General features: G+C 44.0%; 2 protein-coding genes across 14 annotated transcripts in view; both read right to left on the reverse strand.

Moving 5' to 3' along the window:
• Cfap44 (cilia and flagella associated protein 44) overlaps positions 1-7,118 on the reverse strand; it is an 86,228-nt gene extending 79,110 nt beyond the window's left edge. For 3 of the 4 annotated variants that reach the window (XR_015632837.1, XR_015632838.1, XM_087576688.1), the window contains exon 1: positions 7,024-7,118. The gene's annotated coding sequence lies outside the window, so the exon portion shown is untranslated. The remainder of the gene's footprint in view (positions 1-7,023) is intronic. The other variant, NM_001134590.2, reaches the window with a different exon arrangement.
• A 6,549-nt stretch (positions 7,119-13,667) lies between these two features.
• Spice1 (spindle and centriole associated protein 1) overlaps positions 13,668-16,557 on the reverse strand; it is a 41,777-nt gene continuing 38,887 nt past the window's right edge. For 5 of the 10 annotated variants that reach the window (XM_087575842.1, XM_087575845.1, XM_087575843.1 and 2 more), the window contains 3 exons: positions 16,107-16,209; positions 15,184-15,271; positions 13,668-14,116 (listed from right to left, as the gene is read on the reverse strand). In XM_087575842.1, the coding sequence (XP_087431968.1) occupies positions 14,063-14,116; positions 15,184-15,271; positions 16,107-16,209 (245 nt within the window). In that variant the 3' untranslated portion in view covers positions 13,668-14,062. Of the gene's footprint in view, positions 14,120-15,183; positions 15,272-16,106; positions 16,210-16,557 lie in introns of all 10 variants that reach the window. The other 5 variants (XM_087575844.1, XM_087575841.1, NM_001008285.1 and 2 more) reach the window with 3 other exon arrangements.

The raw sequence follows: 16,557 nt of genomic DNA on the forward strand, positions 1-16,557 counted from the left end.
CCAAAACTCATGCTCCATTTCATTTCACATATACATATTTTGAGCACATCTTCTATGTCTCAAGTCTTTTACAGCCACTAAATTACCATGGTGCAGAGGGGAAATATGAACGGCCTTGAACTTCCGGGAGAATATTGTTCAGAAATAGTGGGAGAGTGGGGTACCGTGGGCATGTGTAACAAGAAAGTTGAGGGGAGTTTGAGGCTTAGGGGAGCGGGGGTTGATGGAGAAATGACGATTGGTACAGGCCGGGGGCGGGGGACCATGATAGGCAGAGAATACCTCCGAATGGCTGAACTTCGCCTACTGATAAGCACCGGAGTCGTGCATTGGTTTGCACATGGCTGGGACGATATACCCAGCAAATGCAGGTTAAGGAGTGATGGATGGCTTTCTTCTGGTTCACGGCTGAGGGGACAGTCCACCGTGGCAGCAGGCGCTGGGAACAAACAGCTGCTCACACAGCACCCACTGCCAGGGCTTGAATTCTTTTTACTTGTTCATCCCATGGGACGGTGCCCTCCACGTTGAGGGTGGGTCTTCCCATCTCAGTTAGCCTATCACAGGAAATCCATTGCAGACATGTCCAGACGTTTGTTTCCCAGAGATTCTTAATGCTGTCAAGTTTGACTATCAAGATTAAGTATAGGGAATGCATATGAAGAGGAGGCAGATTGCCAAGTCACATGGAATTTTCACGAGGGACGTCCATACTGTTCTCTCCAATGGCTGTAGGACTATACATTCTGATCTACCACACATAAGAAGTCCCCCTTTTCCCATACTCTTACTAGCTTGCTTTGTTTGTTTGTTTTGCTCTTTTCTAATAGCCTTTCTAACTGAGGAAAGATAGTGATTGATAATTTCTTTTTTTAAAAAAATCCAACATTCAAGGTGTCAGAAGGAAAGTGAACATACTTTATAGGTTATACATTACAGGCTCTAAACTAGTGAAACCAGATGGCTGGCTCCCAGGGCCCACTTGCATTCTTGGGCCCATGGATTTCTTGAAATCCAGGAATTGGGCAGCATGAGTATCTCCCAGTGACTTGAAGCCCAGTTTGCTGTACTGCTTTCTACTACCTGAAAGGCTCATGAGGTCTACTTTCTGGTAGGTTGTTTCTCCACCATTGGTGAAATGAGCCAATTTAAACCAGATTAAATTATATCAAAAGCAGGTTCATTGGGAAGTTGCTCTTAGTTGGTGAGTTCACTGGCCCCAAAGACCAAGGCCAGGGAAGTTGCCATGGTGGTAAGGGAAGGGGAGGTAAAGAGAGAAAGGGTAGAGAGAGGAGGAAGAGGAGCAGAGGAAGAGGAGAGGAGGAGGAGGAGGAGGAGGAAGTGGAGAGGAGGAGGAGGAGGAGGCAGAGAAGGTGGAGAAGAAGAATGATGTCTAGATTATATAGGGAGGAGTCTATGGGAGAAGGGCAGCCCAGACCCTAGGCGGGGAAGTTCAGGGTTGGGGGTAGGGTATGCCAGCTAGGGACTGAGGGATGTTGGGAGAACCTGGAGGCCAGGTCTGTTTTGGTATGCATCTCGGTCACTTGTCCTGGGGTCTGAAACCAAACTCTTTCTACCTGCTGCCTTTCTTTTCCTTCCTATACTTTTAATATGCTGTAGCCAAATGGTTCTCAGCCTTCCTAATGCTGTGACACTTTAGTACAGTTCCTCAAGTGGTGGTGACCCCCCAAGTGAAGGACCCTAGGGGCCTTGGGGCAAGGCTGGGCCAGGTTCCAACTCTCTGCCCCAGATGGATGCTAGGCCAAGTTCTATCTCCACCCACAGGAACATTCTTGAGTAGAAAATTCTCAGAATGTACTGACAGGCTTGCTAGCTAATAGATTTAAAGGTCAATATGCTTAGCCAATAAGTTTGAACTGTAACCTTGCTTGGTGTAACCTGTGTGCCCTAAAAAGTATAAAAACTGCTTGTAATAGCCATTCGGGGTCACCTTCTAGTCACTTGCCTTGAGAGACTAATTGAAAATAAACCTCTTGCTTTTGCATCAACCTGCACCTCAGTGTCTCACTCAGGGGCATTTCAAAGTAAAGACCACTGACACAACCTTACACAACCATAAAATTATTTTCATTGCTACTTCATAACTGTAATTTTGCTACTATTGTGAAACATGGTGCCAATATCTGTATTTTCCTGGATGTGTTTTCCTGACATTGCCTGTGAAAGTGTCATTTGGCACTCCCAGAAGGGTCTTGACCAACAGGTTGAGAACCACTGATAATGAATGAGAAGGTTAGACTGATTCCATGACAGGTTTCAAATTGGCAGTTCAGGACTAGACAAGTCCAGGCAAGTCCTATCCTCAGAAGCTGCCCTACCATCTGGCCTGAGGCAAGGACAATGGGTCAACAACAGTTTCCAGATTTCCTCAGCTACTTCCTCAGCAACGGTCTCCAGCCTCCCATGCCCTAGTCATGGAATGTTCCTAGGAATGGAGTAAGATAAAGGTCATCTATCCCAGAATCCCCTAATGTGCTTTAACTCAGGTCTGTGAGCTCACTTGGTTATTTCTCTATCTTGGTAATAGGAGGCCCCAGCATGCTGGACTTAGGCAGAACAAAACACTCTTTGTGTTTACATACTATTTGAGTCCAGGGTATCATTCTTCGGTGAATCATGGACCCTTCCAATATAAACTAGATGCATATGATTTTTAAAAATTAGGTCCAAAGGCCTAATTATAATTATAGTTGTTCTATAGAAAAACAACCAATGGTGCCAAGTGGAAACTTGACCCACAGTGGAAGATAAACAGATACAAGGACAAAAGCATCAGATTGCTTTCTGGGCTGTCATGAATGTTGTAGTCCTCACACGGCCGAGGTTGCTATGAAATAGAGCTTAGTATCACAAAGCCAGTCAATGTAGGGTTGTATTGAGTATGGAAGAAAACTCTAGAACCCACAGACTTCTCCCAGTAATCTGAACTAGCAATAGTGGCCTCTAAAAACAAAAAAACAAAAAACAAAAAACCAAACAAGCAAAAAACTGGCTCATTCCTATCTTCCCTGGGTAGTACAGAGGGATGGGGGATTTGTAAGAGTCGTGTGGTTAGGCCAGGTATGAAGGACTCCATGAACAGGATTGCCGACACAGAGCAAAGTGGTTTTTAGGGCTTTTGCTTGTTTGTTTGTTTGTTTGTTTTGCTGTTTGTTGTTGTTTAAAACAAAAACAGGGAAATTACGCTGTAACCTCAAGAGGTTTGGAAGTCAAAGAGTACTGGGATCACACCCAAGCTTGGGCAGTGAGTAGGTATTTGGTTTCAGATCCCAGGACAGGGACTAAGGTGCATATTTTACATACCAAAGCAGACCTGTCCTCCTGGTTCTCCCAGCATCCCTCAGTCCCTAGCCGGCCTACCCCAGCCCCAACTTTGAACTTTCCATCCTAGGGTCTGGGCTGCCCTTCCCCCAGAGGATCTTCCTCATATAATCTATACTTTTTGCTCTCTCTCTCTCTCTCTCTCTCTCTCTCTCTCTCTCTCTCTCTCTCTCTCTCTCTCTCTCCCTCCCTTCCCAACTCTGGCTGTTTCAGAATTACTTAGAGAAACCACCACAGAATTAACTGAGTCTCATTTGCCAAGCAAATCTTTGTGCATCCAGGCATAAGAACGAATGCTAAGGACCAGGAAGAACCAAGGGTTTGTATGAAATACATAGGTTCTCCTATATAATAGACGATTTCACTCACAAAACTACAGCTCTTCTTTAACACATGAAACCCAATAATTGTGCTATGAATCTAGGCATGCTTCCATGCATCATAAGTCCCAGCAATCCAAGAGGCTGAGGGAGAAATATTTTCTGAGCCCAAGAATTCAAGACCAGCCTCTGTAACACAGCAAGAACCGTCTTTAAATAATAGGATCAAAGGCAGTTCTCACGCCTTTTGGGTTACTGGGATGGAGCCCAGGCCATCTGGCTTGCATTGTCTACCCAGTAGCAAATGCCTTTGAGTGCCATCTCACTGGTCCAGAAATAAGTTTTACCTAGGACAACATCCTACCCAGTAAAGGGTACACATTTACAAAATCTGCTCCAACAATATTAGAAAAGTCCCTTAAGGTATTGGCCAGGCTGGAACTGGGAAATGTTGGCTTCTGGGCTAGTCTAACGGGTTTAAGTTGGGAGACGTTAAGTATTTAATAACTCTGCCCTCATATTCTCATCTTAGAAATGTGGTGCCTACTTCACGGGCCTGAGGTTAGTAGAGAACAGCTAGAGAGTCAAAGCAGTAAAGCTGGGAATGGTGGCTCCAGCGGAAGGCCACACAGCTAAGAGTATATAGGCGGAACCAACTGGACTCAGGGGCTCTAAAAAGCAAGAAGAGAACACAAGGATGGTGAAGGGGAGGTAGAGCTGTGCCTGGGAAGAGTTGGGGGAGGGTTGAAGATAATCTAAAATCCTGATGATTGAAATTTTGAGAGAATAGAGAGAGTGGTTACTGACACAGAGCCATGGGGTGTGTAAATACCTGAGGTTATTAATATCAGATCAAATAAGTGAAGATGGGGCATTTTAAGACATGGCCAACCATCTTCCACCCCAACGGTTCGGGTAAGCGAGTGGCATATCCCATCCTGTAACTACTACCGCATTTTGAACTAAGCTCAAACCTCTCTTTCCAGCTCAGATCCATTTGCCTTTTCTTCTTTCTCTTGAGAATGCAAGGAACACAGACTGCAGCCATTCAAATAACTACAGCTTGCCCTGGCTTTCCCTCAGACATTCTTTCTTGGATGCAGCACCCCAGTTCTTTCAAGTAGGCCTCCATGACCATGAAAATCTGAACGTTTTCCAAACTTATAATAATTAAATGAATTAATTGCCAATGCATTAGATAGCTTCTCAAAAATTTTGCCTTCCTAGATTTGTTTAAAACCTCCTTTTCTGAACAAGTGCCAAAAGAGAGGGACCATCAGTTTACCTGATCTCCTCACTGGCTGGAGACATTCACTACATTCCTCTAAGGCAGGCTAAGGTCTCATCTTTGGAGGGGACAGACAGAATTGTGGTATGTTGACTCATCTAAATCAGTATATAACAATGAGATTGAGTAATCCTTGTTTCTGTGTTCTCTCCCACATCCTCCTTAATAGACAACCAGTGCAGACTGACTAGGTTTAGAAATCTATTTGCAGAATGATTGTTAAGTTTCCCTTTATGAGATTCAAGCTTATTGATTCAGTCTATAGCCAATTCTTTTAACCACCTCACTAATTAGACTGTCCAGTTCTGAGTTAACCCTAAGAAAATGTACAGAGTAAAAGTTCTCAATGGCACTGAGGGGATGGCTGGAAGCCAGACAGGACTCCACAAGGGAGTGTTGCTCAAACTTGTTCACCAGAGTCCAGGAGCCAACCCTCACTCCCCAAATCTCAAACAATCTCTTCAGGGTGCTGGAGCTCATCACAGTTAATGGCCAGTAATCGATGTAGGAAACTGACTCAATTTTGACTTTACTTAGTGAAATATAGTGGTAGAAAAATAATAATAGCTTGCGGTGGGGTCTTTTTGTTTGTTGGCTTGCTTGCTTGCTTGGTTCTTATCTGATGGCAAACACAGTTCTTAACATTTCTGCACACATTATCTTACATTCTTAAAGCACAAGGCAGATGCTAATATTCTAACTTTGCAAGTGAGAAAGAAGAGCAGTCAGACATTGAATCCTTTCCTGTCCACCCCCTCATGCCATCAATTTCCAAGACCTGTTGCCAGATGTCCAGCTATGAAGACTTCTGAATTCACCCTTGTCCTCACCCCTTCAAGTACCAGGCTCACTGTCCCTGTCACCTTGGATTGCCTCTGACCCTACTCTGTTTCTCTAATCCATTTTATCTTTACATTTTCTTTCCATGGGAGCTGGAGATGAGATATGCCCCAGTGGTCAAGAGCACTGGCTGCTATTCCAGAATACCAGGGTTCAGTTCCCAGCACTCCTGTGGCGTTCACAACCACCTCTACTCCAGCTCCAGGGGAGCCAATGCCTTCTTAGAACCTCCATGAGCACAGTACGCATGTGGTACACAGACATACATTCAAACAAAGGCATACACATAGAACAAGAATAAACAAAACCTTTACAATCTTAGCTTTCTGTTACATTTATTTATATCTTATTTGTGGGTAGGTGGGTACACGTGTGGCGATCACAACTTTGTAGATGTTCTTTCCTTCCACCATGAGGGCGACAGGGATGGGACATGGGTTGTCAGGCTTAGTGGCGGGTGCCTTAACCCACTGAGCCAACTCGCCATCTTCTAATCTGCTTTCTGCCTTGCCCTTTGGGTTCCTGAAAGAGCTGTCAGAATGCCACTCTTGTTCACAGTGTTGACTGACTGTTGCCATCTCAGGAGGATGCAATACAAACCTTCATCATGGCATAACAGCCCTTTGTGGTGGGGTTGCTGGTCACTGCAGCATTTCACACCCCACTTTTTGCTCCTACTTCCCTTTAGCCCCTTTCCCCTACTGTCTTACTAAGCAGGCAAGTAAGACTGCTCATGACTAACGCATAAACTGTATACTGGCTTCCTACTGCCTTTTCCCATTACCAGCATTCCACCACACTCCTGAGACACTTGGCCTGCATTAACATGAACCCCAGGAAGCAAACACAGCCTTTTTTTTAGAGATAAGGAAAATAGTGTAGAAGGTCGCACTTGACAAGACTCACAGCTAAGGGTGGGTAGTATGGCTTTGTTGACCCAGGTACATTTCCAGTAGGTTTTTCTCTTCTCTCTGTGGTGACCTAACTTCTCTAGCTATCTGGTTGCTTCTCAATCTGCACCACAAGTTCCTCGAAGGCAGAGGTTGTGCATGCGTCTAAACCTCACTGGTTGCTTCAAATGCTTGCGTTGATCTACCAAAGGAGAACCAGGAAAGTGCTCCAGGGAAACTAGACCATTTGAGTTCCACCTAAAAGGGGTTCACTGCTCTCTAGGTCGCTACCAGACTTGGAGACTGGTGGGGGCAGCCAAGACCAGGCAAGGGGCCCACTTACCAGAGATGTTCACCACAGCAGCTGGTTTCTAGTCACACCTGCCCAAGGACTCCGTTTACTGCGGTTGCCACAGCAACGCCACTCCCACCGCCTCCTGGTAGTGATGTGGGGGAGGGGGAACAACAGGCTCTTAAGCGCATGCGCAGCGTGCCCCAAGGCTTTGCCTAAACTGAGATGCTGCTAGAGAGAGAGAGTTGTCTGCCCTGGGGACCCACCTCCCTCTAGGAAACAGAAGCCTAGCATTCCAACAGTTTATGAACCAAATGACTGAGCATTTGGGTACTTGCCCAACTTTCCAAGCCGGCCAAGGGTCCTAACGCAATTATTTGCCAACTAAAAACAAAACTTTTAAAATGGTGTGGCCTTGGCTACAGAAGATTGCTTCTCTGCTACATCAACATCAAAGAGCATTTTCAGTGGGTTTTAAAGGGTAAATAAGGGTCTCTGCTGTGAATTCTTGCTGTAGGAGTTGGGCACGTACAAAACAGAGGCTTGACTTTTGGGGGTTTATTTTTAATCTGTAACGTATGTATTGGACAAAGGACTCGTATATAAAATATATGAAGAGCTCATGCCTTTAGTAAAAAGGCAAATAACCCAACGAAAATTGAACAAAAAGTTTTGAAGCTTCTTTATGAAGGAAGGCATACAAATACCAATGAACAGACCAACGTAAGTAAGGTATCATCTTCAACTCACATGTACCACAACTCAGCCTCTGAAAAAGTAAAACGGCTGATCAAAACCAGATAGGATCGGGAGTAACAAGAGAAGGCACATGTTGCTAGTGAGGGTGTGAAGTGGGATGTCAGAAAACCACTTAATCTCTTAAAATTCAACCATGCATTCCCATGTAAGTAATTCATTTCTAGTTTTGTATCTAAGACAGATAAAATATTTAACCTCCTTCATAGCAGGTTTTTTTTGTAACAGACTAAAGCTGGAAACAAGCCCAGGCATTTGGTATCAGGACACTAAATATGAAATGATGACAGTCATTCGATCAAATACCAATACGGAATACAAAGTATCTATTGACACATATAATATGGCTCAATCTCAAAATCATGTTGAATGTGAGAAACCAGAATAAAAATATTGTTCTTAATCCTGAGATTTAAAGGAAGAAAAACCAATTCCACCATTCTAGATCAAATTTGAAGCAAGCTTTAAGTATCAAATACTGGCCTAGAGATGGACTTTGGTCAGGACCACTCCCTAGAACTTCCTGGCTGAGTGGCTCTGAGACACGTATTGGGGGGGAGGGCGTTATAAAGACAAACCTATAGGCCACAGTATTACCATGAGGCTTTTGTTATATTCCAAGAACCACAACTCCAGCATTCCAGGAAGTTACCTGGTCTTTGGGCAGCTGGGGCTGCAGGCTAATTTTGAGCATTACTGTATGTTTTGAATGGTTTCCTTTATATGAAATTCTAAAATGACCTTTGGTGGTGGGAACCACATTCATAGTGTTTTCTGCTGGTGTACAGATGGTAGGACTAACAGAGATGGACATGTAAGGTCAGCGGGATTGGTACTTTATACACATCCTAAAATTGATTGGTAAATTAAGGTCTAAGCATCCCACTGTACATGAATTGCATGTTAATGACAGCATCTAAAGGGTAGAGGTGACTGGCATAATTTTAAAAGCCAGATACAGTTTTCAAATAGATAATGCTAATTTCAATATTAAGGCAGAAGAGGTGTATGAATAAATATTAATTCACGAGAAGAGTATCAGGGTTCTGAACAGGGCAATTTTTATTTTAACACACACTCTTTGGACATCTTCTGATAAGACATTAAGTGCATGGCCTCTAGTTAAGAGCAAACGTCATTCTCTATTATCTTCTCCTTTGACATAGAGACAGTGCTCTGGGGGTGGACATATCTTCCCTGCCCTTATTTAGCAATAAATCTCCCCAATTACCCAGAACAAGAATCTCCAATTTATGTGCAGTTTATAAAATATGAAGCCATGGAGCCAGCTGTAATTCTTTTTTTCACTTTTTTTTAATTGCATTTTTTATTTACATGTTAAATGTTATTCCATTTCTAGGTTTCCTCTTCAGAAACCCTCTAACCCACCCCATTCCCCTGCTTCTATGAGGGTGCTCCCTCACCCACCCACCCACTCCCTCCTACCTCCCCACCCTGATATTCCCCTAGACTGGGGTATCGAGCCTTGACAGGACCAAGGGCCTCTCCTCCCATTGATGCCCAACAAGACCATCCTCTGCTACCTACACTCCAGAGCCATGGGTCCCTCCATGTGTACTCTTTGGTTGGTGATTTAGTCCCTGGGAGCTCTTGGCGGGGGGGCAGGGGTCTGATTGGTTGATATTGTTGTTCTTCCTATGGAGTTGCAAACCCCCTCAGCTTTTTCAGTCTTTCTCTAACTCCTCCATTGGGAACCCCATTCTCAGTTCAATGGTTGACTTCGAGCATTCCCCTCTGTATTTGTCAGGCTCTGGCACAGCCTCTCAGGAGACAGCTATATCAGGCTCCTATCAGCATGTAATTCTATATGTAGCAGTTCACAAGGTCTGACCCCAGAGGGTGCACATCCCTCAGCAGTATGCCTTCTTCAAGGTCATATCCCATCATGCTCAGCTTCGCAGGAAGCCTCACTTGCTTCCATGCTGGAAGGTTTCCCATTTGTGACTCATTGTCTTTACTAGTCATCATCTAGCTAATTGAGAGATCAGTTGATTCTCCTTTGTTCTCGTTTCTAGGATTCTAGTTTTATTAAACCACCCACACCCCACCCCCAAATTCCTTACAGTTTGGAGACTTCTAGAGAAGGTTTTTCTCTACTAATGAAAAGGAACTAGGCACTGCTGACACCACTCCAGTGTGGATGAGACCTTCAGAGCTGTATGTGCTGAACTGCAACCAGGAGACAATGAGCCAAGTAAGCTAAAACCGTGGAGGTAAGTCTAGCAGACTGAGTTCTTGACAACATGGCTAAGCCACTGTATCACATTTGGACAGTTTATTTCCTGAACTTTTGTTCTAATAAATAGAGGTACTACTTAGGAGCATTCCAGGGCACATGAAGGATCAAGGGAGGACCTAGCTGCATGGGAAAGACTGTCCTCAAAGCACTTAGGAAAAGTACAAAAAAGAAGTGGTAACTCCAGAGATTAACTCTGCTCTAAGCCGGGTCCTGTGCAAATCCAGCTCAACGGATTAGATGAAAGCAGAGGTCTAAAATATTGACAGAATTAAATTTTTTGTGTGATTTTTGTTAAATCATTCTCTCCTCCACTTGTGTGTGTGCGTGCACGTGTGCAGACAAGAAACACAGAGCAGAGAAGAGTGGATTCCACAATGAGGGGGGTCACAGGATGAACCACGCCATGAAGGAGCAGAAGGGTAAGATGGCTGAAATGTAGGTATAAAGGGAAAGCAGCCTGTGGGAGGGCTGCCCAAAAAGGAAACAGGGAAGCAAAGACAAAATATAGATTTGGAAAGTGTTAACTCAGGAGGGGAGTGTATGCTAGCTGTGGGGAGGTTTGGAAGTGCCCAACCATTGAGCTAGTTAAAGGATATCAAAATATAAAGATTTTTTCATTTTCAAATGCAGAGAACCCTCAGAGGTTCCATCACTCTTCCAGGAGCTCAGATTAACTGTTCACCGCTGCAGGCTGGTGGCGGTCGAGCCTCATGGTTTCTTCTGGATTGAGCTGCAGTTGCTGATTCCTGTGTGGTGTCTGTCAAGTTGACTGTTCTGCTGATTCATATTTGGTGTTTGCTGGTAGACTGGACTGAGAACAACGAAGACTGGAATCGCCCCAAAGAACATTTCTAAACAGGTCCACTTCCCCCATGTCCTATTAACCTTTCTTTTCTATTGGTGGGTGGTGGGCTAGAGGGGAGGTTGAGGAAAATTTATGCTTACAGTGTATCAAAGCATGCATTCAAAAATGCAAATCTCAATGCTAGCACGGAATAATCTCTACAAGATATTGGTCAGGGAGATGACAGAAGATCCTCCCTACCCCCTACCCTCAGAAAACCCCACATACACAGCAAACTACCATGCCATTGTTGCCAAACATAACTAGAAGGTGCGGCCACGCTGCTGAAGACTAGGGTTGTCCTGTAAGTGCTCAGCGGCAGATGAGTCACCCGTATCATCGTCATGGAACAGGGAACATCACTGAAGAGGGGCGGAAAGAAATGTTGACTTCGAGACATCACATGGCTGCGGCACATGCCACCTCACAGCAGCTGTGGTTACCTGCACAACAACAAGCTTGACAAAATACCAGCAGGGACAAGGAAGAGGCCCCTGAGGCCCTATCTTAGTGGAGGAGCTATAGACAGTTGCTGCTCCCCAGGAAAGGAGGCTAACTCTCCTTTGGGGAACTTGGCTATTGGTTAGTTGCCCATGCCCGAGTGAGCCGCCCACACCCACGTGCATACGGGCAGCATTATTTGGACTCAGGTTAGTGAGGAAGACAAACCTGAAGCAGGGAGGGGCAGAAGAAAGATACTAAGGAGAGTTGGAGGCAGGCAGTGATGAATGAATAAGATCAAAATACATTGTATAAATGCATGAAAATAAAAAAGAATTAAGTTTTTAAAGCAGCCTTCATAGGTCTGGGGAGAGATTTGCCGTGTGAGCATGAGGACTGGGATTCAGGTCCCCAGCATTGACACAGTTGTCAGGACTGCTGGCTCACCTATAATCTCAGTGTGCAGGAGATGGAGATGAGGGAACCCAGGGCACGCGGGTTGGCTGGACTAGCTGAAGTTGTGAGCTCCACGCTCAGCATCAGTAGCTACGATGAAGAGCAACCAAGAAAGGCATCCAACCTCAACCTCCGGGCCTTCACACAAACATGCACTTGTGCACCTGCACACACAGGCCAGTTCACACACACAAGAACACCCTCACACACGTGCCGTACATACACACATGGGGAAAAAAGGACACCCAGGGAAAGCAGGAAACTTAACATTTTGATGAGTGGTAATACCAGAATGATTTTACCTCAGACAAAGACAGTCTCTTAATCATTGCTGTGAAGGGACACCATGACCAAGGCAATACTTAACAACGAAGGCAAACATTTGATTGGGGATGGCTTACAGTTTCAGAGGTTTACTCCATTATCATCATGACAAGAACTATGGCAGCATACAAGCAGACATGGTGCTGGAGAAGAAGTTAAGAGTTCTACATCTTGATTGAAGGCAGCCAGAAGGATACTCTTCCCCATTGAGTGAAGCCTGAGAGACCTCAAACCCCACCCACATGGTGACACACTTCCTCCAAAAAGGCCACATCTCCTCCAATAAGACTATTACTTACTAATAGTGCTGTTTCCTTCCTATGACCACAGAAACACATGAATCTATGGGGGCCATATCTATTCAAACCACCAGACAGTCTTTATTAAACAACTTAGAAAATGTACAGAACTAGTGGAAGAAATTGGCAAGAAATAAAACAAATACAGATTCTGCACCAATTCACCAGTGCCAGAAGAAAATAATCTTACTTTTTGCTATAATTTAGAAGCCCGGGGCAGTTCCTAGAATGTGATTCTCAACTGCAGAGGGAGGGAAGGGGAGGTCTGAGTCAGGGGAGCTTCAGTGTGATCCTCCCCTCCCAACTTACACGGATTGAAAATTACTACCACAGCATGGCAGATATCAACTGAAAGAACTGGAAAGAGAAGTCAGCACTTGAGAAACAGTCAGCACATGAAAGAAAATCTATTGTAGGTGATTCGGGGTGAGGAAATTACTAAAGTTTTTATATTTCTTTCTCTAACACCATCATTAGATCAGTGTACTGCACTTAGACATTTGAACATAATGGGCATTACCACTGCTGAGGCCTGCCCCACCCCCAGCATAGCTGTAGCATTTTGTTCCATGCCGCCAACTATTTCATATTGTTGCTGTAATATGCTTGCCAGTCACTGACACAGAAAAATAAGTTGACTTAGAGCAGGTCCGTGCCGACCACATACCCTGTTACGTTTCCTATGTTCTGAGGTTTAACTTAAGAAATTCCACGAAGCTTTATGTAGAACCCATCAAATTAAAGATCAATATGAACTGTTATGTCTAAAATGGCTTGAGTCAGAGCCGAACACTGGGCAGCACTTCCTGCATCTGCATATGAGCTCACCGTGGTTTTTATAATTTTAGTCTTTATAAGCAGACGGAGAAAGATGTTCAGGGTTGTAGCCTCAGCCCTGAACCCAAGTTATGGCCTTGATCGACCAGCTTAAGGGTGTGTGTTCAATAAGCCATCCCTGTCTGACTGAGATCAGTGTTTGAGTGGTTTGTGGGCAACAATCATTACTTATTAGATATACATTATCATTTTGAAATTTTCACACTTAAAAACTACATAAGATTTTATTAGACATATCTATGTTTACTTGCTTACGCAAAATAGTCCTTCCTGCACCCACTTCGATTCTTTTGTTGAGACAGGGTTGTCTACACCGCTCAGGCTGTGGTGGGACTCGTTCTATCCTACACAGTCCCCGCTCAGGCTCCTGGATATTGGGACTACAGGTGCACACCACAGCCTCAGCCTTCAGGTTTTTAAAGCTGTACATTCAACTGGAAATGTCAATTTCAATAAAAAACGAAGTATTACATTCTTCTGAAAGCTAGAACAATTTTATTTTAAGTTATACATAAAGCAAATTATGTTCTTCTGGGAAGTTGAGCCACACTTAAGATGTGCTAAATAACAAAAAAAATTCAACAGCAATGACAAGAGTAACAGTGTATTACTAAAAAGTTACACAAGGTTAAATAAATATAAAACTTTAATTCCCCTACAGAGTTTTATTTACTGGGAATTTATAGGTTAGATGCTTTGTTGAAAAACCCATTTAAAAAGGTAAAAAAGTTGTCCTTTTCTCCGTTTCCATGAATAAGCATAGGTTGCAGGCTTTATCTGAAGGAAAATGTTGCAACGTGAACAGAGAATCCATGACGTGGGAAGGAAATGCCAGGATGAATTCCCAGAGGACGCTCTCTGCTTGGGCTTCCCTTACGGTAAGTGGGCAGAAAGAGCAAACCAGCCTTCCTCACTTTGCTTCTCAGTCTGCTGGACAGAGATGCAGAGAGGAGTTAGACAGGAGCCCACTGGAGACCACTGACATTAGACCAAGTACATTCAACAAGGCCGCACTATGTGCCATGGCAGTGAGGCCAGCTCTCCTGGGAGAGCTCTGCCCAGAGACACCAAGCAGCTGCCACCTGCTCAGCAGGTGCCCTAGAAAACCCCACCTCTAACATGGAGAAACCCAAAAGTTATTCAAACTATAGAGACAATCTGAAACATGGTGAGAATAAAGTTATTGGATCTTAGCAAAGTAAGTTCCACAACCCATGGGTAACTGTATCAGAGATAACTAAGCTTTTAGGAATTTAAAAGTCAGAAAGGACAACATTTTAAAGCCAGGCAACTGGCGTAGCTGACTAACTCCAGCAGTTGGTGCATTTGGGCTGTGTGTCTCTAGTCTATGATCTAATGCTTTCCCATAGCCGTGACCAGGTTACCTCTGGAAAAACAACCTTTATGATTCTTAAGATATTCTTACAATTTTCTATGATAAATACTGATTTTTTCAACATTATCAAAGCAAATAAAAATGCCTCCTGTGAAAAATCTAAATAAATTGTAAATGCTTAGCTTCCAACCAGTCTGGATCAAACCAGAATATATGAAAACGTACAAAGTACTCATTTACCCTGTGTTATCACCCTCTAACAAAGGTAGCCTCAACTGTGGTCCACTGGCATAAAGTTCCCAGACACCAGACTCTGGCTCTCCCAAACTCTACTTAGTCACACCAACAATGGCAGGAGCAACACCTCAAATCTATGACCCACTCAAGACCATGTGTTCTTGGGAATCAAGTCTGAAAGTAATAATTCCTAGTCTCTGAAAACACTTGGAATCCTACCAAATTGTAGCTTATTTCTTAGTTACCATATAAGACATAAAACAAAGGCATGACTTACTGTTTTTCAAATGAAGGTAATTAGTATTTCTTTTCCTTGCACAGTTTTCTATCATGTTATTTGGAATAACTAAGTGGACATTAGTCATCTCCCGCCTGCTCTCTCTCTACCCTACATAGTACACTACTACATTTTATAACTTACCTTTGTTCTTGGATTAACTGGCGTGAACTTCCCACTTCCCGAGGTGGCGTTCAGTGGAGAACAGGAATTGCTAATCGCCCCTGACGATCTATCCAGGAGAAATAGGCAGGCAGGCAGAGGGTGAGATTTACCACTAGCCATCAACGATTGTGTAACTGCTCTCTTTACCGGGAAGAGCTTGAAAAGGTTTGGCTGACAGGTCCAAACAACAGGTCATAACACATTACCAACAAAAACCTTAAAACTAATAGTTTACTCTTAGAGCAGCTTAGCTTTACAGAGTGAAGGTCCGGCATTCTCGCGTGCCCGTCACCTCTATCTCTATACAGCTTCTCTTACCTAGAACTTCCTGAAGTAATAACTACCACTGACCACCAACCCTGACTCACTATTAACAAGGTCGTTTCCATCAGGGTCTCTCTGTATGAGATACACTCTGCAGATTTTGACAGATAACTACACGTGCCTTCCATATATAATACCATACATGCAAGATTTTAAAGGCTGTGCAGTAGTGGGAAGGCGGTCGGGGTAGCCTAGGAGGGATGAGAACTGGAGCAGAACAGTACAATACAAGGATGAGGGTGGAGACAGCGAAGCCAGGGAACTCCTTCCTGACCTGCCTACCAATCACATGGCTCATCTGGGCCAATCAGCGTTGTGCTCGCTTATTGCAAGGGATGAAGTGCTACTGGCCAACGTATCTACCGTGGGATAGGCCACCTCCTGATTTTGTAACCATAAATGTATAAAGATTTGCCCATTTTTGTTTTAAGCAGGCAACCCTAGTTGGTTACTCTTACTTCCCACCTTACTCTCTCTGTATGAGTGAGTCTGTTTGAACTTCAGTTAAGACGGTACCGAGTGCAGACAGAGGCACACAGACCCTCGTGATGCTTTGATAGCAGTGGCCTGGGCCCTACCTTCTGGAACTGACCCCACTGACGGGAGACACAGTATTGCACTTCGAACTCTCGGAAGCCTCCACTCCTGGGACAGATACCTCGATGGTTCGCTTTCCTTCCTCTAAAATATAAAAATAAAGTTTAATTTCCTTACTTCTCACTAACACAAATAATGTTATTGCTCAATTTCAATATTATCAGAAATTATACATTACACATTTAGGTGTTTATATGTTTTTATCATGATAGCTCACAGAAACACTTGAGAGACGCTTTTTTAAAATTAAGTGTTAAGAAAAGAAACTTTGCTATTTGTCAATTTGGCAGCATGCCAGTTCACAGAATGCCGGAATCTTCTAACAAGTGGCATCACATCGGAGCAAGAGGTGAAAACCAGTGGGCCCTAAGATATACTGGGGAACAGGAGAGTGGGTGAAGGGAAGGAGTGTGTGTGTGTGTGTGGGGGGGG

Source organism: Rattus norvegicus, chromosome 11, assembly GCF_021556685.1.
Source record: "Rattus norvegicus strain SHRSP/BbbUtx chromosome 11, alternate assembly SHRSP_T2T, whole genome shotgun sequence".
Classification (NCBI taxonomy): Eukaryota; Metazoa; Chordata; class Mammalia; order Rodentia; family Muridae; genus Rattus; species Rattus norvegicus.